The sequence below is a fragment of the Poecilia reticulata genome, chromosome 16 (genome assembly GCF_904066995.2).
Source record: "Poecilia reticulata chromosome 16, P_reticulata-male-v2, whole genome shotgun sequence".
Lineage (NCBI taxonomy): Eukaryota > Metazoa > Chordata > Actinopteri > Cyprinodontiformes > Poeciliidae > Poecilia > Poecilia reticulata.
Window position 1 is genome coordinate 18,168,092 of NC_088845.1, and position 22,238 is coordinate 18,190,329.

Below are 22,238 nucleotides of genomic sequence, written 5' to 3' on the forward strand. Positions count from 1 at the left end.
ACAAAGCAAATAAACATTAGGTGAAGTAGCTAAGTAGCCAATCCAAAGTTTGAAAGGTCAAGTTTTTTTTTTTTCTTTTCCTTTTCCTCCAACCTGAATGTTTTTTTTCCTTCGCTTCTTGTCTCGGAGGAGCTCTTAACAGCCGCTGATGTCAAAAACATACGTGCATGTTTGTGTGTCACCCCTCAGACGTGGCAGTGGGCTGTCCGTTCGGAGGCGAGGACCGCGGAGGCAGAGTGTTGATCTTTAACGGTAATAGAGACGCATCCGCACGAGGCCTGACCCTGAGCCAGGAGCTGCGAGCCTCAAGGACGCCCGGCGGCGGCCTGCCAGGGTACGGCTTCACTCTGAGAGGAGGCCAGGACCTGGATGGCAACGAGTATCCTGGTAAACATTCAACAATTCAATCCCTCTCCTTCTAATCAAAATTCCTCCTCCAGCTCATGTTCTTTTAACACTTTCATCTTCCTCACCTCCACATTTTATGTCCATGTTCTCACTTTCTATCTGCTAAAGTCATCAGAAGGGGATACGGGGATGCTTGCCACGAGCTGCTCCTGCATCCATGCTTTAGGGATTCACAGGACTCAAGAAGGAGAGAAAGTAGAACAACACATTATCTGCATGTTCTGTCTGCCTGACATGCGTCTGTGTGCAGAAAAGGCTGCATGCAGCAAAATCCCTGCTTTATATGCCACCCACATCTTCACCTTCACAAATATGTAAAAAGGTTACACCCGATTTATAAAACTAACTAAGACGTAGGTCATTTTTCCCAGCTATTTGTGTCCACGAGTTTCCAGGCTCACAATAAAAAGTATCCAAATAAAGCAGATCTGTAAAAATCAGCTTTACTACGTTATTTTCCACCTAATTTGGAGTCATTCTTCTCTCAGCATTACTTAAGCTGTGTGAGTCCCACTTTAACCCAATTTAGGCTGAAATGAAGAATTTGTTTAGCTTTTTTTCCCCCCTTTTCCTTTTCTTTGCCCCCCGCTTTCCTTCCTCCTTTTCCTTCCCATTTGCCTATGAAAACAGATTTTCTTCACTCCACAAACAGGATATTGGGGAGAAAACACACACACACACGCACATTCACATTCACAAGTATCGTTGGACTCACGAGCATTGAGCGTGTGCCAGGCACCAGGTCCCAGTCAGAACTGCACAGGCCTACTGCAAATCAGATTCAAACTTTTGCTGGTGGAAACCCACCGGGAGAAATAAGCTGGAACTCACGGGTGGTGGAGCTTTGGGCCAACACACACACACACACACGCAAACACACAATACACTGCGTGCTCCGTCTGTCATTAGATAGATATTTAACGGAAGTGCGACACATGCACTCTTTGTGTCGCTTGCAGGAGAGTAAAGTCACACACACACACGCACACACATGTTCAAAAGAGCTGGGGGTGTTTGATCAGCGTCACAAGGGGCCTGCACAGGCGTCTGGGAGGCCTGCACGAGCCACCATATGCTCCCATCAACATTAAATGTCATTAGTTTACTGGAGAAGGAGACGGAAGTTGATGACTAAGCTCCACTTTTAGCTTTAATGGACTATGAATCCCCAAATTACATCATGCCTTTGAACTTGCAACAAAAAAAACAAAAAGAGATCTGGAAGAAAAGGTAGCAGACAGAAGTAGACCGTGCGCTAAAAGTACACTGACTAATAGGAAGCCTAATTACGAACCAAGATGAGGAGTTTTGAGGTGAATGTTGGCGGGGGTCGTGCCTCTTCGGTTCCAGGTAAAAGGTCAAAAACAAGCAGTGTTTCACCTTCCAATCTCAACAGTTTGTTGAAAAGGGAACAGACATACCAGATCATTTTTATTTGATGAGTATGGAGGCAAAGGGTAAATCATCTGGTTGTTTAATTAGTTGCAAAAGTTTTCACACCCTTTAAAAAAACAATCAAGACAAAACAACAAACTCCACTGTGTTGCATTTTCACCTTCCTAAAAATAATGGCCTATATAATTTTTTGTCAGTTACCAAAAAAAAAAAAAAAGATATTTTAGACAAAAAAAATTACTTTTGGCAAAATTGACTTAAGCTATTATTTTAGCCCAAATTAGATGTATTATCTCCTACATTTGTGTGACAGTATGACACTTTGTGCAAGCAGCTGTCGTCCGTATTTATTCTCCCCAAACAGCGAAAGCTCAGCCAAAAGAAGTGGACAGCATCTGTGAGCAGCTCTACAGAAACGGGAACCCCAGTTTTAGGTTTTTCCTCCAAGATTAATGAGTATTTAGCTCCATCCATCTTTGATGCCGAAGAAAAACTTTTTCCACCATGTTTCATTGTGAGGCTTTTACTTCATTCATTGCAATAATACAGTATTATACCATATGGTTGCTTCATTAGCGTGTGTATTTTAGTCTTCCAGACAAAACAATCTTTAACTAAACCAGCCGTATAGTGTTACCCCTCTGTATGGTTTCTATCCTGCTTTTGAGGCTGAAATAGGTACTATACGCGAACAAAATATTTGAAAGGTTCTCAAATCCAAGAATAAAGAAATCATTAGCTTCTCGTTTTTTTAACCGCTAAGGGCCGTCGGCACTCGGGCTTCCCTCACCAAGGCCGGTCTCCCTGCAGCCAAACAGGCAGTTGCAGCAGACATCCAGTGACAGCTTGACAGTCTGTCTAAACTCAGAGAGGAAGGTGTGTTTTTCTTCAGTCCAGGAAAGACACCATCAGCTAGAGAAGTCTAGTTATCCAGAATGATCCTCCTGTACCTGTCAGTTCTATAAAGGTGTCGCGTATCTGCGTGTGGAAATACAAGCTCAGTCGTAGAAACCCCATAAAAACAACAGCATTTGTTCAAGGAAGCAGAATTTATAAAACAAGGAAACATGGAATTTGAGCCGATTTAGCTTTTCAATCATCCATGCGCACACTTATGCTCTCTCACACACTTAACCCCAAAACCAGTTTCATGTCATGCAGAGTTACATGAGCAAACATGAGAGTTAGATCAGGGAGAAAATATATCGGTCAAGTTGACATATTTGTGGCAGGAGTTGAGCTACGTGGTTTCAGAAGTACAACGGTAAGATGGACTGAGGTATTTGGACGATGAGGAGGTCTTCTTCCACACCTTACCTCTGATGACTTTAGCAGATTGTGGTTTTAAGGCAGAGTTTCGCTTTTGTTTTCCCGTCATTCCGCCCTCCTCCTTCTTCTGCTCTGCTTCTCCCAGTTTTCTGGAAGCGCTGTAAAAAGGAAAAACTCCTACAAAACTTGAGGTTCTTAAAGCTGCTGTTTATCATTTTTGAAAACAATTTAGTGCTGGTTTCCGACGAAGGAGATGCAAGTTTTCAGAGTGCTCTCCGAACATTTGTTAGGAACATCAGTACAGGTTGTACGGGTCAGCCACGGTCCAGAACCAGACTGGAAAACAACAATGATCTAACATTCATATCTTAATTATATACCTTAAAATGATGTCGAACAAACGTGTAGTGCGTTAATTCCATAGTTATTTCCTGCCCTAAATAGATACTTTCTGATAATTTAATTAAATGTAAAACATTTTTATTAATCCCAGAGGGAGAATATATTTTGTATTTTGTATTTGTAGTTTCTTCAGAGTTGTTGTAAGTGGCGGTAGCTGTCAGGAGGAAGGATCACCTGTAGCAGTCCATATTGCAGCTACTTTAAATAAGCTTCTGACTGAATACAGTGTTGCACAACAGTCTCAACATCCTCTGTAATCTTCTTCATTTGATGAATCTCCAGAGATTCCAGAAGCAGTCTGCATTACAGGACCAGCCTCTGCATCACCTTGTTTGGCCTTTTTATTACACTGGCTCTGATAATGCACAATGATGTAGTGGCTTTTTAAGCCTAAAAATAGGCTAGGATAAAAAAAAGAAAAAAAGAAAAAACAATATAGACGCACAGTTCATCGTGATAGCAGCTGACATAAAGTCGGCCACAGTGGACCAAAAAAATGTATCGAAAGCGGAGATGCTCAGGGACTTTCTGACCCTGACCAGATAACGTCGATCAGACCAGAACATTCCTGGCTCTAACACACACACACACGCACACACACCTACACACACACACACGCACACACACACACACACACACGCACACACACACACACACACACACACACACACACAGTCATAGAGCAACTTACATAGGAACATAGTGCACTCCAGGGGGAAAGGGACAAGGCCTGAATGTTTACTGTTGTGGTTTCAGGGGGACTCATTGACTGCAGCCAAAGGCAGAAACAGATGTGTTTCTCATAGATTCAATTAGACTTGTTCCTTCTAAATGCACAAAGGGAGAAGTCACAGCAATTGGCAAGCACGGTCTGCAAGAGTACACTTCGACGCTCGCTCCCATCCTCCTGCGGAGCGTTGCTAAGAGGTTTTATGCTAAGAGCGTACAGATTTTAAATAATGAAATCACAAATACATGGCTTGCATTTTTTTTTTTTTAACAGTGGCTGTTCTAAAATATAAGAAACTATGTGGTAACGAAATCACAGCTGATTTCTCCCGTGCAGCATAAAGTTACGGTGTTTTTCTCAGGATCACACAGCTTAACTTCCTGCTGCATCTGGCAGCGATGGCTTGTATCCATTAAGTGGCTCTTTTCTACTTTCACATTGTTTTAATCAGTACTTTTGTGTGTGTGTGTGAGTGTGTGCTTGTATGTGTGTGTGGCTTACATTGGTATGTGTCCCCTGACCACATCCATTAAATGCCGTCTCTATTTTAAACTTTGGGAGCCAATTAAAATCATGTGTTCATCACAAAGCCCATGAAAACAAATAAAAAATCACACATAGATGAGATCTGGTGCTGCTTACAATTTGGAGTCCTCGCAGCGCGGGATGTTGGGAAATGTTGTTGTTTAGCAAACTGTGATTGGGGCAAGTGAACTTGGGCCTGGAATGCAACGTGCGGTCCGCTCATGTCTCACAAGGAATCGTATGTATTAAATAAAAGAATAGAGATGCATGATTATTTTTTGTTTCATTATTGAGCTCTGTTTTTTTTTTTTTTTAAAGGGACCAAGAATGAAAGAAAATGCAAAATGATATCATAGGGTCAGCTCTGCATCTCAGTTGGAGTGTGTGTGTGTGTGTGTGTGTGTGTGTGTGTGTGTGTGTGTGTGTGCGTGCGTGCGTGCGTGCGTGTGTGTGTTTAAATGTGTTTATTACATGCTGTGTCTGTGTTTGATGAAGATTGCTGGAGACCTTAGAATTAGTCCCATGTGTTGCATTCTTTGAAGCTTACTGTTTCCCCCCCTCTTCTTTCCTTGCTTTCCCTGTGTCTCTGTGAAGATCTGATCGTAGGGGCGTTTGGCGCGGGAGAAGTCTCGGTCTACAGGTACAGGTTTCACAAACAAAAATGCTACTTTGTCACGTTTGTGCTCCTTATTTCATCCTGCTGAAAATCTTTCGCTTTGCACGGGTTCAGGTCTCGAGCTGTCGTGTCCGTGGAAGCTACGATGAGCCTGACGCCCAGAATCCTGAATCCTGATGACCGGCAGTGTCTCCTGCCTCAGACTAATAACATGGTTACCTGGTAAAATCACCTTCTGTGTTTCCATTTTATAATTTCACTAGCACATTTTCCTTTAATTATCTGCACCTGTGTAAATATATACAGAAAAGGTATTCAGACATTTTCACATTTTTGTTAGATTGCAACCATAAACTTCCAGTGTACTTTAGTTTGCTGAAGTTTTTGCCCATTTTTCTTTGCAAAAAAAAAAAAAAACTTGAGCTGCAAATAAGGAAGACTGTATTCACAAATTAGGTTGCTTCCAACATTGCATGCCACACTTTTCAGATTTATATTAGCAATCATTTTGAGCCAATGTATCCTTGTCCTTCAACACCACAATTATAATAAAAATACATTGACACTTGTGTTTGTAACAGCAAAATCTGAAGCTCAAGTGGTAAAATGGAGAGCTTGAGTTGTCACGCATTTAATGAACATAAAAAAACCGTAAAAATCTTCTGTACTTTTGATCACTACCTGATCAGCTAACTAACTTTTATTTGGAGAATTATTTCCTTACTCCTCTTCTGAATTGGCAATCAGCCACACTTTAAGTTCCCGTTCCTGTTTTGTTTTATGTTGTTCCTTGTTATTTTGCGCTGAACCTCATACAGTTTCATCCATTTTACTTTAGTTGTAGTTTGGCAACAAAGGTCAAAATTCAATCTTTTGTTGGTTTTAGTAACACTGAGAGGCTGCTGGACTCTCAGGAGAGACTAACGATATAGAAACACACACAGAGTTGTCAAACTTTGGTGTTGTATGTAAATGCTAAACGTTTTTTTTTTTTTTCCAGTTCTTCAAGTTTACTTTAGCACAGATTAGGATTTCAGGTTCACCCTTTTGATCAGATAAGTTAAATGAGCTTTTCAAGGCCAGAAAGCTTGTCAGATCGAATGCCTTTTTATTTTTAAATATCTATTTATAAAGGTCTGTCCTTTTCTAAATTCCCCCCACTGACAACTTCCTCTGGTTCTGTTTAACAAAACATCTGATGTATCAGGTTATTTTTGGGCTGCTCTTTCTTGACAAAGACATTCTCTTCTGATTGACCTTTTAACATTGTTTAAAGCAAAATTACCAAAAAGGAACTCTACACCAGCGTCACAATGCGGAAATACACAAACGCTGGTCATAACAGAATGCTTTCCTCTTGGAGGAAATCAAAGCAAAGCGATTGCCCAGTGGTGCAGACAGGAACCTCTGTTCCATTGCTCTGTAGGCTCCACTGCACTCAGGTGGGGACATAATAAATTTACAACCGCCTAATGGAGAAAACAGCAGCAAACAAAAATGGTTGCTGTGCTGCAGCATAGCAACCGTTCTTATACTGATGAGGATTTTCAACAAAAGGAGGTCACTCAGTTGGAGTCTTATGGGTTTTTTTTTTTTTTTTTGAAACAAAGTTTTTTTTTCCCCCTCAGTTTATCTATAAAAAGAGACATGTAACCTGCTCAGGTTACATGTCCAGTTTTAATACCCTCTTAAGCTAATCATGTGTGCGGAGGTAAAAGAAAGCAAAAAAGAGCTCAGATCCTAAAACAAATATAAAGCTAATGAGCCCCACTGCTGCACTGAAACTCATATCTGGTGCAGAAATCGTCCTGCTCGCACTGCACCCTAAAACGGTACGCAGTATGAAATATACTCTTTCAAAAATCACACTCACATTGACAGATGTAACAAATATTTTGCCCCTGGGCTCTAAACGTCTGCCATCGCATCAAGCCAAAGACTGCTTGTCTAATTCTCCAATGCAATAACAAAGCAGCCCTCTGGATGGAGCAGACTCGTATATCCGGAAAATTCAGATTTATTGGACTCTGCAATTATTTTGAGACTGCATAATTCTGTTTTGAATATATCATTGTTCGTGTGGGTGGCAAACTGGCTCTTGAACACCCCTTGGCCTCAGTTTAGATGAAGGGAACCAGTCGAAATGCTCCCGCTGTTTGGCCACTGCCTGATGTTGGTCCTGAAGTATTGGCTCTGGAGCCGCTGAACGAGTGTTTGGACGAGAGACGTTGGGCTTGGCTAGTTGCCACAGTGGTTTTTCTGTGGCGCTGTGTGAGTATTGGCAGCGAGCGGGAAAGGAACTGGGTTTGAGTTGGATCAACAAAAAGCGCTAAGCTGTGTAAATTTTGTCAAAATGAAATTGAGTCTCTTTAAATAAATTGCTATAGTCTTTATCAACTTGGGGACATTTCTGAGGACTAGAAGCCGCACAGTAAGAAATATCTGCCACATTGTAAAGCATATGATTTCCTGACAAGTTCAACTGTTTTTAACCCTGGAAGTCATTATCATTAAAACAAATGCTGGCTGCTGTTCTGTATATGTCAATGCACTTCTAAGGTTCTTTTAACCATTTTGGCAGGGAAATATCCCTTCTTTTCCTAGATTAAAGAGCAAAATGAGACCCTTTTTTTCCCCAGGAGAAGTCTGGCATTTTCCAGATAACTTACATCCCTTTGTAGACGTATGGAAGCCATTGAAATGTTTTCATCTTTTCAATAGCAGGAGCATAATTTCACTAATAACTAAAAAAAAAAAAAAAATCCAATTTGTTAGTTCCGTACAGTCATGCGCACGGCCTGTAATACGGCTTTACAAACTGTGCACTTGAAAATAACGTCATTATTTTTATAATATCACTCCCGTTAAAAGACAGCGTCCATTGGACAGGATATGGGACGGTGTCTGACGGTGACATCTACCAAGTTCCTCCTGATCGTCACGCTAAGACTGTGGGAGGGTTAAAAGAGGCCACTGTGGTTGCATGGCTGGCTGAGGGTGCAGCTGACAGCACATCAAGATGTGTTGAGTTTACTCCGTGACTCTGGCACTGCTCATTAATTAGGACTCTAATGCTTTATTAGGAACATTTAAAGTACCATTTCAAGCTGTTTTTCTGAGAAATATTGTGCTTTTCTGAAAAACTGCCTCACATTTCCAGTCAGTATTTTTCACATACTCACTGTGACCAGGATTCAAACACAAGATTTTTGCAAGTTCTCCACCAAAGACATACTTATTTGTAACACTAGCTTGAGAAGTGATGATTTTCTTCTCTTTTGTTTCAGAAAAAATATGTTGAGTTTCAAATGACACTTTTTACAAAACTGAGGACAATGCTTTGCTCGGTGATCTTAATATAATAGTTTGACATGAGACCCGCACCTGGAGCTAAATGGAGAGATAAAAGTGGGCCAGCGAAAAGGGAAATTGTTAAGTGAGTAATTAGTTGAATTAGAGCCAGTTAAACTGGAAAAGAAATTGTTTGGTGCAACGCATTGTCTGGCCTCCTTAAGTATGAAAAGTGCATACACCTGCCAAATAACTGCACCCAGGGCAAAAGGAAATGCTGGACCTAATAAAGAGTGAGAGAGTCACAAAGCAAGCAAAAGCACACTGAGAGAAAAACAAAACAAGACTAACCAAATCCATCTATATCTTTATTGACTAATGCGGCAACAATACGTCCTTGTCTGAGCAAAAAAAATAGCTCTGTAATCCGATTTCATAATGATGTATGTATGTAGTTGTGTGTGTCGTCTGGAGCAGACTTGGCTCTGCAGAGAGGGATTTACAGTAAAGACGAGAGCCGTCTCGAATCGTGTAGGAAGGTGAAGCGCAGATGCATTTCGGGGAAAGTTGCATACAGTAATGACTAACCTGGGGGTCATTTTTGTGCAACATGCACTTAAATGTGACACACAGCCTTTATTAGAGTCACACACTCCCACAACTGAAACACACACATTCATTTAGATAACACATGTTAAACAAAAACACAACCACCTGGATAGGTGGATCTTTTTTAGAACCAATTTGACGTTTTTGTCACATTAACTCTCATTCACAACAAACTCATTTTAACAACTGATTGTCGCCATTATTGTGTTATTGGAGTGGAAATCCTAATTATCAGCAAAAGGCACTTATATCCACAACATCTGCAACCTGGTTGTTCAAAAACCTTCCCGACACTGAAGCACACTCTCAGGTGCCAGTTCTGAAACAAAACCTGCATGAGGTCATCTGCTTCGTAGCAGCAAGTTACACCCTTGAGATCCTCCAGATTACTGCATATTAGCAGTGTAGATCCCCCCCCTGTGGGAGGCACTTTCCTGTTGTTGATTAAGGAGGTGATAACGCACAAGAAAACACACTTACACATGGCTTAACAAACATTAGAAAGAGGAAATGCAGAAATGTTTCCCAGTCTCCCATGTCTGCGCGTCTGATAGTAGGGCCTCCACGGTGATTCCTATTGAACCCTGGAGAAAGAAAGAAAGAAATGACTTGTTTAGAAACAGCTTATTTACTCGGTGCGTTGCCTTTTCAATTGGCGTTATGCTAGAAACGTAAGAAATAAATTAAAGCACTCAATTTGTTGAGCTCAGAGCGCAGTGCACCTGTACCTGCAGAAAGTTACTTCTGATTTGAATAACTTGGAAGATTTCCTCTATTAATTCAAATCACATTTTTCTCTTCTTCCCTCCAGCCTGAAGGTGGATGTGTGTGCAGCAGTAAGTGGAATGGGGATTCCCAGCAATGTAGGTAAGCACCTGTACACAAGATTAAACTTTGACAGTGAGGAAGAGCAATTCTCAGATCCGTTTTACCGAAGCAACTGCATTCATTCCAGTTTGATGGAGAAAAAGGCAAAATGCATGGGAGTAAGATACACCCGAGACCCCTCTTTGATGTTGTAGTAATATTTGATCCATCAGAAAAAAACTGAAAATTGTTTCATAACACTTAACTTAGATTTACTTACTTACCGTATTTTCCGCACTATAAGGCACACCTTCAATGAACGGCCTATTTTAAAACTTCTTTCATATATAAGGCGCATAGAATAGACACTTCAGTTTGGGTTGCCAATTTGTTCCGTATTCTATTATTACACATCTACATTAGTAAAGAATTGCTTTATATAGTGCTTTATATAGTAGGCTGCCCCAGTCATTGTTTCACTCACGGTGTTGGTGTTGCGATATTGTGCCCAACTGCTTTCTGGGTAACACAGACCAACCGACACGCTGCCGCCACAGTCTCTGTCTCTCTTCCCCCGCCCCGCCTCCCCATGGCTTTAAATGTGTTATCAAACTTTATTAACAAACCAGCGTTCTGACAACTATCCCAGCATGCACCGCACGCTTCTTCTTCTACGGGAAAACGGTGGCTGCTTAGCGTAGTTGCTAGACATGTTGTGGTTCAATATTGGTCCATATATAAGGCGCACCGGATTATAAGGCGCACTGTCTGCTTTTGAGGAAATTGAAGGTTTTTAGGTGCGCCTTATAGTGCGGAAAATACGGTACTTACATTTTGTTGCTTTGCAACCTCAACTTTTAGTGTGTTTTAATTTGGACTTCATGTGACAGACCAACACAATTTGTAGTGACTAACTGTAAAATGAAAAAAAAAAAAACACTGTTTAGAAATTGTTTAACAACATATATTGTGTACAGATTTTCCACTGAAACCAATTGCTATGAGAAAATTCCCAATTGGCATTAAATCAAGTGCAGTCATTCAGTCTCGGTATAAATACAGCTGGGAGGTTTGTTAGAAGTCATTAGTGAGTAAACACAATGCAGATCACCCTGAATACATATTTGTATGTTTATAAACGGTGATGGCAATATCATGCAGTGTGAAGCTTTTTCTCGAGCAGGATCAGAGAAGCTTGTCAGAATTCACAGAAAGAAGAAGAAACAGACTCTGTATGACAGAGACTCAATGCGACAGTTCCACCAGATGCAAACTTGTATTTGTGGTTGCAGTAAAAAAGTAGAGCTATAATTTGTTTCCTGAGAGCACTATGCACACTGTTCTTCTCGGGCTCTGTTGTTGAAAACCATCTTTCATTAATATGCACTACTTTGTTTCGGTCCGTTAAATAAAAATCCACTGACGTTTGTGGATGTAACATGACAAAATGTGCAAACGTTGACAAGGACCCAACACGAACACATTGACAGTGAAGAGGCGTGTTTCTTTTACTGTAATAATATCTGTATGCACTACTATTGTTGTGGTGTTGCTGTCATTAAGTCCAGTCATCCGAGATCTGAATCCTTCCTCTTCTGTTGTCATCATCTGTTCAGATCTAAAAGCGGAGCTGCATCTGGATTGGCTGAAAGGCACGAGGGGCGGGGTTAAGAGAGTCCTCTTCTTAGACACCCAGCAGGCTCAGCACTCGGGGCTCGTCAGGCTCGGTCAAAGTCGCCCACGGGGATGTCTGAGCTACTGGATCTATCTGAAGGTGAGCGAATCCCACAGCAGCACGCTCGTAGAATGTTACAGAATATTAAATTTACTAGTTTAACCACTGCGGTGATAATTAAAGTTCATATTATTTTCAATTCTGTTGCTTCGCAGGAGGAGGACGAGTTCAGGGACAAGCTGACCCCCATTGCACTGGCCCTGAACTACAGCCTGGCCCCACCTTCTAGTGACAAAACTCTCCCTCCCATCCTCAACCAGTACAGCAGCACCTTCCTGCAGGAACATGTGGGTGGAGAATCTGTGGAGAAGCACAACATAAGGCTTTAGTTCAGCGTAAAATGCTCTCCAGGAAAAGCTTACTGCTCTGTGGCCCACCAATTAAACTTTAGATGATGATTAGAAAACCATTACCAGATGATCACCTGATTTTAAAATTCAGGTGATCATCATTATAGTTGGGTGTCCACATAATCATCTAGTCAGTGCTGACATGCTTTTTTTAAGATGCTCAACCCATGAAATGATTTAGATTATAAAAACCCTGATGTGCCTGTTTTTTTTTTATATTCTGACTTCCAGCCTGTCATGCAACACATGAAATTATCCGCAATGCTGCCAAAATTACATGTCAACCAACTTTAAATGATATAACAGCTCAAACCCGTTACCGATAGAATCTATGATGGCTAAGGACACGACGAAGACATGGCCTGCTGTACAACAAAACCAACAGGAGAAAATTTTAGACATGCAAGCTGATGAAACGTAAGCCCTCCTTTGATTGCTCTGTAACAAACTGGATGTGTTCAAATAAACACTGGGGAGCTTCTACATTTTCCAGAGCCTGAGGTTTGGCGAGCAGATTTGATTGAACTTCTAAAGAATATTCATCCACCTGTTGATTACTTAATCTTAATTATTTGAAAAACACAGATTTCTCTGTTTGTAGGTTGACTGTAATTTGCACGACTCCACCATCAATTATGTCTCGACTTTTTGTGTTTTTTCTAACACCCGCTGATGAAAGTTCCGAAGACTTTCTTAGCTTTTTACGAACAAATTAGTCAGATTGTCAGGTCGAAAGACAATCCGAGAACTCGACGTGAACATGTTCAGACACATCTCCAGGGAGGATTTTGTCTACTTTTTGTTTCATGATAAAATCTAAAGAAATAGTTTTCATACATCATGAAGTACCGGGCATGTGTTTAAAAAATACCCATGAAATGTTCTTACAGTCGCTATTAAGTTTTGCATGTAAGGCAACCATATTGGATTGAAGTCAGGGTTGAAAGAAACCTCCCAACTATTTCACTTATAATAGTGGAAGCTTGGGGGAAATTTCTGTTAACTTTTTCATCTTTAAACTTGGAAATTTTTAAAGAAAAACGAAAAAGTTACTGTAAATACCACTAAGTGTGTACCAAGAGACTAATACAGTTTTTTTTTAACATAGTAGTTTTATCTCTGTTAGCACATATTTGTTCAGTATGGTGATGCTTGACAAACGTTGGTGAGGAAAGTTTGAGAACCACATGTCCAGAGTTACCTGAAACATTTTCCCATAACCTCTTCTTCCCAGGCTTACATCCTGCTGGACTGCGGCGATGACAACATATGCATCCCCGACCTGCAGCTCTCCGCCAGCATGTAAGACTTTTAACAGTCACGCCCTTTGACCCCAACCTGCAAACGCTCAACAGTTAGACATCCCAAGAACAGGCACACGAGAAAGACAAGCTAAAAGAAAAGACGGAATATCTGCTATTCCTCAACCAATGAACAAAGTTTACATTGAACCTGCTCACATTTTGGTCCTTTTTAACCTGTGAGAGATTTTGCGTGCGCACGTGTGTGTGAAACAGCCTTCTCTGTATAGTGTTTCCAGCTGTACGGCATCTCCATGGCAGCCTTATATAAATATCCTCTCACCGGCCAGTGACTAACATATACAGGCTCACGCACTGTTGGGGGTGGGGTGGGAGGGGGGTGTTGCATTCCTTTGCAGCTGATTGCACATTAACTCCAGTCCTAAAAATGATAAATGCAGTAATTTTCTTCTTTTTGTCCATTTTTGCTGTTTCGACGCACAAATCCAGGGATCGCTCAGAGCTGGTGATTGGAGACGACAATCTGATCATGCTGACCATCACCGCAGCGAACCGCGGGGAGGGGGCCTACGAGAGCGAGCTGCACACGCTGATACCACCAGAGGCCGACTACATCGGAGTGGAGCGCAGGGTGGAGGTAGGGACTCGGGATCAGAAGCTTACATACACTCATTGCAGACATGATGTTTTAATTTTGAACTGGGTGCACAAGTGAACACACACTTCTGTTGGGTTGAATTTCCCAAAGCAAGTTGCAGAGGAGCCGGAAGCTTTTTTTTTTTTTTTTTAGCAGTCACCGAGTTTCTGCCACGTTTCAGGCTTGATCTCTGACTGCTCTTGTTCTTGGTTCAGATCTAGCTCTTAAAGATTCTCCACAAATTGCTAATTATTCAGTTGAGTTCAGTTTGATGCTGTGTTAGCCTGCTTTCAGTTCTAATGTTTGTTTGGTATACTTTTGTAACATCCAGTTGTTTCCATGTTTCGAACATTTAACCGTTTATCTGAGGTAACGTTGAAGAATTTTGGAGGTAGAGAAACAAACCCTCGGCATAATGCTACCATCACCATGCCTTCTGTTAGAATTTTCTTAAGTTTAAAAATCTCAATCTCAGTCATATTTTTGCTATGCTGGCCGTACACCTTCATATTCATCTCATCTGACTCTAAAACTTTTTTCCAGAAGTTATTTTTCTCCATTTCCCTTCATTATCAGTAATTTTGACGTCTCGGCATATCAACAGTGCAGTGATCTTAAACACAGAATAAAGCAACTTTTTGAACAGATAAATCAGACTAAAGAATCTAAGATAAACTAAAATAAAAGAGATATATTCAGACAATATGACAATAAGACAATGACAATAAGACACAATCAGAACTACAAAAATGGAACTTGTGCACCCAGTTTTTCTTCTAAATATTCTCTGAATTAGTCTCATCTCTCCTCTCTACTTAAAAAAATAATAAAAGATTCAAATGCATCCCTAAAAAATCTAATTTAACATGACATTCATGCTGATGGAGAGTGTATGTAGGCTAACTAACACAGTTTTCTTATTGAGGCTCAGCCAAATATGAGTTAAGGAAGTGCGCTATTTGAGGCTGCAGTTAAGGTGCAGCATCACTTCCTGTTGTGTCATTAAGTCATGCATTTGGCCTAATTACTGCGAGGCTATCAGCAGGATATGCTTTACTGGCATCAGCCCAAAAGCCCCTATTATGATTAACAGGCTGCATTAGGAACCATGGTAATGGATAGGGTCAGCTTGTGTGCGCGCGCGTGTGTTTGCGTGCCCACGTGTGTGTATTTGTGCTAATGAGTGTGTAATGGAGCCATTTGATTGATTATATTGTTAGTGTCGGAGTATCCATCACTCTTCCTCGCCTGTCTCCCCCCGCCCTCCATCCTCTTGACTCTGATCTGATGGTCTCTCTTACTTCCTTCTCTCTTTCCCCAACATGCTCAGTCTCATCTGTTTTTCTTCCCGCAGTCTCTCTCTCAGCTGAACTGCGAGTACAAGACAATCAACGAGTCCAGAATGGTGGTTTGTGACCTCGGGAACCCAATGGTGACAGGAACAGAGGTGAGTTGTGACTCCTCAAAAAGGATAAACACAGACTCAGAGGCTCTTTAATAAAACATCCATGCTAGGAAATCCTCGCCTCCCCTTCAAGCCTAATTTGACTGATGGTTCCCAAAGTTTACCGATCATCACCTTGACCCTCATTCTTCACCCTCTGGCTCCCATGGTTGTGCTTGCGTCACGCTCAACTTGTGCATGCGTGCCACGGTAATAATCCATTAAGCTCCCGCGCGGCCGACACATGCAGGAAGCTGAGGCTTTGTAAGACAAAGAGCGGTCTCTACCTACGTGAAATTCTAGCACTCTGTTGCACACACCACTCGGCTAAAAAAAAAAAAAAAGAGCATGTCGCACGAGGCTTTTTTTTAAAGATGTCAAGGCTGGCAGAGAGGCGCGTCAGCTCCTGGGAGTTGACACGGGGCATTCTGATAAATCAATTATGCGGTCATGTTTCACAGTTTGGAGGAGGGGGGCCATGTGTGTTTGTGTGCTTGACAGCTGGCCAGATGTTTCCCATATTCAACTTTTCCCCTTGCCCTGTTGGATGCTCGGGAATCCATCAACTTATACAGAACATACCTTTACACACACACTCCATACGAGCTCTCTAAGCACAAGTCGGACCAGTAGAGCTCATTGCTTGTGCCACATGACACAGGCTAAGAGCAGAGTGATTGGTGTCCAGGCCTGAGGAAATGCAGATTTCTACTCTCCTTTATGCCTGAATTTTTCTCTTTCTTTACTGTAAAGTGTTTAGTTCACTTAGTTTAACAGAACAGAAAGCATTCTTGTAATCTAATAAAGTGTTTTCTTAAATGTTATTTGCAGATCTTTGTGTTTTCTATTACATTTGGTTTTGTTACTCATTTTGTGTCGATGTTTGCCCACTGATGGCTTAAGATTGTGGACGGTACACATTCTGTGTGTAAGACTGAGATTTATGATAGTCTTAGGTAGAAATAACACAATATCATAGTATATATTAAATACTTAATATGAGCTAATTGCTTTTATTTAAAACAGAAAACCAACATTTAATCCTAAAATTGTTTATAGAACTTATATTGCTATATATAGCATTTATGTATTGTTGTTTTTATTCTCATGCATAGATTTAAGCAAAAATACAAAAAAGAGTAAACTGTTTAATCTAGTAGTAGTTGTGCATTCTGTGCTTGATGTGCAGAATATTATATAAAAAATGATGTTCTACTCTTTGTAATGAAACAACAAGCTAATATTAGTTGGTTTATAATTGCATTGTGGATTTTTTTTTATTTGAGAAAAGTGTCAAAAGGTTTACTAAAAATTTACTTTTTTGTTTTCTTATGAACATAGCTTTTATTTAACCTACTATGTCTCATTGCGACCAGTAAATCATTACTGATATAAATTTGTTATAAAAGTATTACTGATTGCACTTTAAAAATTAGGTGACTTTGTTATTAAAGGTAAAGTTTAAACAGTAATGATGTATTGGTTAATGACAAGTTGTCATATCAAAGACATTTTGAATAATGTCAACTTTGTATTAAAAGTGTCATAATTTACTGAATGATGCTTTATGATAACAGTCAAATATTCATGAAGGCTTATTCATGTTCATTACAGGTGTTATGTCATGTTTATGACAGTGTCATGACAGTCTTTTCACCGCCCTTCAAATAAAGTGTTACCGTTTTTTTTTTAGTCCTTAACCGCTGCAGTCTTGACTCTTTTCTACCAGACAATAGGAATTCAATATAAGATAACAATTATAAAATGTTCAAATCTCATAATATTATTGTTTTCTCTCTTTCCAAATTTCATAAAAATATTTAACTATCTAGAAAATTAACCTGCTAATGCATGGTTCATAAAATTGGTACAAAATGGTGTGTGGAGCTTTTCTATTCAAACTATCCGAAGATGCTTTGTTATAACTGATAAAACAGTGAAATAAGATGCCGTATGGATGATAGAAAATCAAATAAATGTGCACACTGGTTAGAATTTGCATAAAAATCATTTTGTCATACTTTAGTTAACAGCAAATTAAAGCATTTATATCTTTAAAAAAAATGGACACATTTCTGTAAGGAAAACCATTTAGAAATCTTTCCAAAACCTCAGTCACATTTAATGAGTTTGTGAGGAAATGGTTTTACACTTATGTTGACATGTTACATTTATAACAAGCTATCCGAAAACCTTTTTATTTGCAATGCTGCAAACGTAGACTGACAAAAGTACCAAAGTACAAAGAAGTTTTCAAACCACTGCCTTAAACCGCTTTCCCCAATGTTGCTCTGAAGAACCATTGTTTTTCTGCATTATAGCTAAACCTAATGAGCCAAAGCTGAGCAGCCCCAGGACTGCTATACCCAAATGCAGAAGAAGTTTATTTACTTCACCTTAATGAGTTTTGGACATACAGGCGATTCAGATTGGCATGACAACTGCAAGCTCTTTGGGAAAGTTAAAACGGGTGTCAATAGCAGCTTCTTTTACAGACATCTTCACACACAAAATCTATTCTTTCAACAAACAAAACAAAAAAAAAACTTTTTGGCAACTCCCTGAACTTTCAGGTTTTCAACCAGCAGACCAGTAGCAGAGTTGACTGTGTTGCCCTTGATTTTCCCTGTCCCCCATCGTCTTCGTTTAGCTGACTGAGGCTCGTTCCACATTTGATGCTCTGCCTCTTTAGATCTTCCCCCGCCTGGTTTTTTTTTTCCCTTCCAAGTCTCCCTAACGTGTCCCGTAAAGACAGCTTGACTTTGTAGCCCCTCACCCCCTGGAGACATGGCTCTTGAAGTTTTTTAATACAAGTCTGCATGCTGTCATCCCCCCCCAACTCCTCTGCATCGGAGGCTCGTCCTGTTTTTCAGCGAAGATCACATGTGCATGTAAACACACACGCGCCACAGCAGTCGATGGCGTACCGAAGCCTCCACGTGTTTTGCGTTAGCCTGGAGGACAGGGAGATTTAAACACAGGAGAGACGAGGAACTTGACTGTGGTTTTTAAGTATGTGTCTGTAGTCTGGCTTTTGTCAGATTTAGGAAACTTGCTGTTATCAACACACGCATACACAATCCAGATATTGTGACTATGAAGTAACGAGGCGGGGGTGGGGGGGGGGATCCGGTTACAAGGATTTTACTGTCTGTTCAGCGCTGCCTTTGATGTACACATGCATCTAATTCCTCACCGTCTTCCTATAGGGTACCTCCTCATTCTGTCGTCACATGATTTTAATACATTTTCTCTGTTTCTTGGGTTTCTTGATGCTCCTGAGCAGCTGTCCGTTGGTTTGAGGTTTTCGGTCCAAAGGCTGGAAGACTCCGGACCGAAAATCAGCTTTGAGCTACAGATCCACAGGTGACACAATCATGAGCTCACACACACACACACACACCCGCACACGCACATACACACCTCCACACACACACACCACACACACACACACAACATACACACAGGGGAGTTGTTTGTCTTTCCTCCGATCTGTCTACATGTGTCCCGAGTCGGCGCTGATACCACCACTGTCTGTGGTCTCATGCGGCTGGCCGCAGGGACGGAGAGAGACAGATGGCCTGGAGGAGAGAGGGACAGGAGAAACACAATGCAAAATGTTTGTTTTATTTCACCATTTGTCATTTTGTACATGCAGCTATTCACAAAGCGAACCTTTCAAGGAGTCAGCTGAAGATCATGCTATTTTCATTATGACCGTCTTTGAGTTTTGTGACATTTTTGAGGTCGAGTAAAACAGCAGCTCTTTGTAATGAATGAGATGAATGCATGAACTGAAAGACATATAGTCCGGGTGGAAACTTCACATGCACTCATCATAAACAAAATGTCACATTGATTTTGAGATTTTATTGATTTATTTGAGCTTTTCTTTGTCCTCCACTGTACAATGATAACACAACAAGAAACTTCAGTACGTTCTATAAATACAAACACGAGTTTAAACTTTGAATTCACTGTGGGGTTTTTTTTTTTTTTGTCTTTATAGTGTCTATATATATATATATATATATATAGCATGCATGCAAAAAAAAAAGATGCACACACTCCCACTTATATTAGTTGCTTGTTGCTTCCAACCAAGTTGTTTTTACAGCCATCAAAAAGCCTTTGGCGTAATTCTGACTGAATATTTGTCTGGACATCTTGGCAAAAATCACAGAGCTCTTTTAAAGTGACTGGCTTTAAAGGACAGCCCATCGATCCCGAACGGACTCAGGTCAGGGCCGTTCCAGAAGCTTATGTTAGCATTTATACCAAAATCACTTTAAATGTGTTTTTGAGATCATCGCTGGTACTCATTATCTCTTTTGATTAGAGCAGCCGCGTCCTCAGTTATGAAGTGGTTATTACATCATAGCATACAGATGCTTGTAATTGTCATTTCTGACTTTGTTTTCACGCTTTTGTCGGGCCGTTCTTTCAAATACTCATCTTGCTTTCATTTTGTCATATGACAAACATGCATCTCTTTGAAAGGGGTTTGATTAGTTAGTGTAGATTTTAAGGCATTTTGAATCAGTTTTGCTTATTGTGCTTGTGATTTTTCCCTACAGCTCCAACAAGGACAACTCTGAAAGCAACATGGTCAGTCTGAATTTGACCGTCGCTGCTAAGGCTCAGCTTGATTTGCGCGGGTGAGTCCAGCGTGTCTGCAAGTTTTTTGGTTGTTTGTAGGAAACGATGCTTGGATTTCTATGCAACAGCACATATTTATTGACAGATTCAAACCAAACTGTATGCATCCAGGGTTATTTGTCAGCTCCTCCACGCTAATGCATACACACAGGCTCTCACACACGCTTCAAAGCCTGGTGCCTGACATGCCGTTGTTTAGGTGTGGTCAGTGGAGCACACAAACGAAGAAGCAGTGGGAGGGAGAGCATGCCACACTTTGTCCTGTAAACTGCTCTGCTTCAAATGTTACATTTTAGTTGTATTTAAAGTACTGTTGTTGTAAAACATGATGGTCGAAATGAGATAATTAACCTTGATTCTGGGGTGAGGCTTAGATAGTTTGATTGCACATCCATGCACCTTGCAAACGGCACACTAGACATCTTCTTATTTTCCCACTGAAGTTAATTAATTATAAACTCTACAAAATGCATCACAACGGTGATCAGATTGAAGATCAACATATGTATCCTGCACTGATTTTACTTATGTTCTTTTTTCTTTGTATGAGATTTCAAAGTTGCACATGTTGTATAGTTAATCTGGCAAACCACGATAAAATCTGTTTGCAAAATTGTTTGAGTTTGCAAATGTTCTGCAGATTAAAAATAGCCCCCATAGCTGAAAATGGCACATTTTCAGCTATAATCTTCACAAAAGCAGAAAAAGCCACTGCGAAAGAATGGGCAACGCTTATATCATTGTCTTAACTTGCATGGAGTTCCATTTGTTCTCCACATGCGTTGCCTGGCTTCCAGGTTCTCCATGTTTCTTTCACAGTCCAGAATCATGTTCATCATGTTAATTAGCCTCTCTTAAACTGCTCTAAGGTGTGAGTGTGTGTGTCTACGTGTGTTTGTTTGGCCTTTTTTTTTTTTTCTTTTCTGTTTGTTGCCCTGTCTGTGTTTTCAGATAAAACTATGTGTTTACATCCAATCAATTTGTCCTTGCAGGGTGTCTCATCCCTCTCAGGTTGTGCTGCCGTTCCCAAACTGGGAACCCAAAAAGAAACCCGTTAAGGAGGATGACGTTGGTCCGCAAGTAACACACATATATGAGGTACTTTTCAGATGCATATACGTCAAAAATCGAAAGCAATTACCCCTATTAGACAGAAAGATCAGATGAAAACTACTTAGACAGTTTTCTATTAAATGAAGTGCTGAGCTGTGGAGTGGGAAGAGGGGAAGGCAGGTCAAACTCTGCTGCTCTTGTCCTTACTTTTGGTGATAAAGAAGAAAAAAATGAGGGGATAAAATAGGTGTTTGACGTTGCAGTCAGGCTAAGAGGAGGCGAGACCTCTTCGGGATGAAGTAAACAGCAACACTAAAACACAGTCACAGTAAAACCAGTGGCTCTATAAAGAATTAGGATGTGGCTGATCAAAGGTTTCCAGCTCAGCGGTAATTACTGCTGCGAGAGTCGGAAGGCCTTAGAAGGAAGAAAAACAGAAGGGAATAAGGAGTTAAGTAATGAAGGAGGGAGGACAGTCACACGGAAACGCGCAATAAGTGAGTGTTGCAAATTCTAATTTTGAGATAACGACAGAAAAGGCAGAAGGAGTGAGAGCTGCAGACGGATTACAAGCCATTGTCAGTCTGCGCCGACTTCTTTTTTTTTTTCGCTTTAAATGGCGGGCAGCTTCATTGAACCTGAGTGCAGTATTGTCTGGCCTGTCCTGCAGCTGATAATGATTTTCATTTGTGGTACTTTTCCCAGTGGACAGCTGCTTCTAGTTAGAGGACTGAGTTTTTTTCCTCTTTTTTTTTGAATTCTTGCCCTGCAGCACCAGGATAGGATCATGTCCTGTTTGGATGACTTGCTTCAGTATATTAGAGGTAGGGGGTGATGGGAGATGTGCATTGGGGTGAGACGAAGACGGCAAAAAGAGGATTTATTAAATCGAGGGTTGATTTAGGTTCATAAGTCATTCCCACTAGTTTTGACAATGAACCTGGTGAAGTTTTTTGCTTGTCTTGCCTTTTCAATCCCCAGAGGCTGAAGGCTGCATTAGCATTATCTCCATGAAAACACAGGTGGCCTGTCTCATTGTACCACAG

General features: G+C 40.7%; 1 protein-coding gene across 2 annotated transcripts in view; it reads left to right on the plus strand.

Annotated features, from left to right (window-relative positions):
- itga8 (integrin, alpha 8) overlaps positions 1 to 22,238 on the plus strand; it is a 53,216-nt gene that overhangs the window by 25,311 nt on the left and 5,667 nt on the right. For both annotated transcript variants that reach the window (XM_081597624.1, XM_081597625.1), the window contains 12 exons: positions 190 to 387; positions 5,324 to 5,369; positions 5,460 to 5,567; positions 10,057 to 10,112; positions 11,669 to 11,826; positions 11,943 to 12,074; positions 13,372 to 13,439; positions 13,889 to 14,036; positions 15,391 to 15,483; positions 18,767 to 18,846; positions 20,058 to 20,138; positions 21,132 to 21,237. In XM_081597624.1, coding sequence (XP_081453750.1) covers positions 190 to 387; positions 5,324 to 5,369; positions 5,460 to 5,567; positions 10,057 to 10,112; positions 11,669 to 11,826; positions 11,943 to 12,074; positions 13,372 to 13,439; positions 13,889 to 14,036; positions 15,391 to 15,483; positions 18,767 to 18,846; positions 20,058 to 20,138; positions 21,132 to 21,237 — 1,274 coding nt within the window. The remainder of the gene's footprint in view (positions 1 to 189; positions 388 to 5,323; positions 5,370 to 5,459; positions 5,568 to 10,056; positions 10,113 to 11,668; positions 11,827 to 11,942; positions 12,075 to 13,371; positions 13,440 to 13,888; positions 14,037 to 15,390; positions 15,484 to 18,766; positions 18,847 to 20,057; positions 20,139 to 21,131; positions 21,238 to 22,238) is intronic.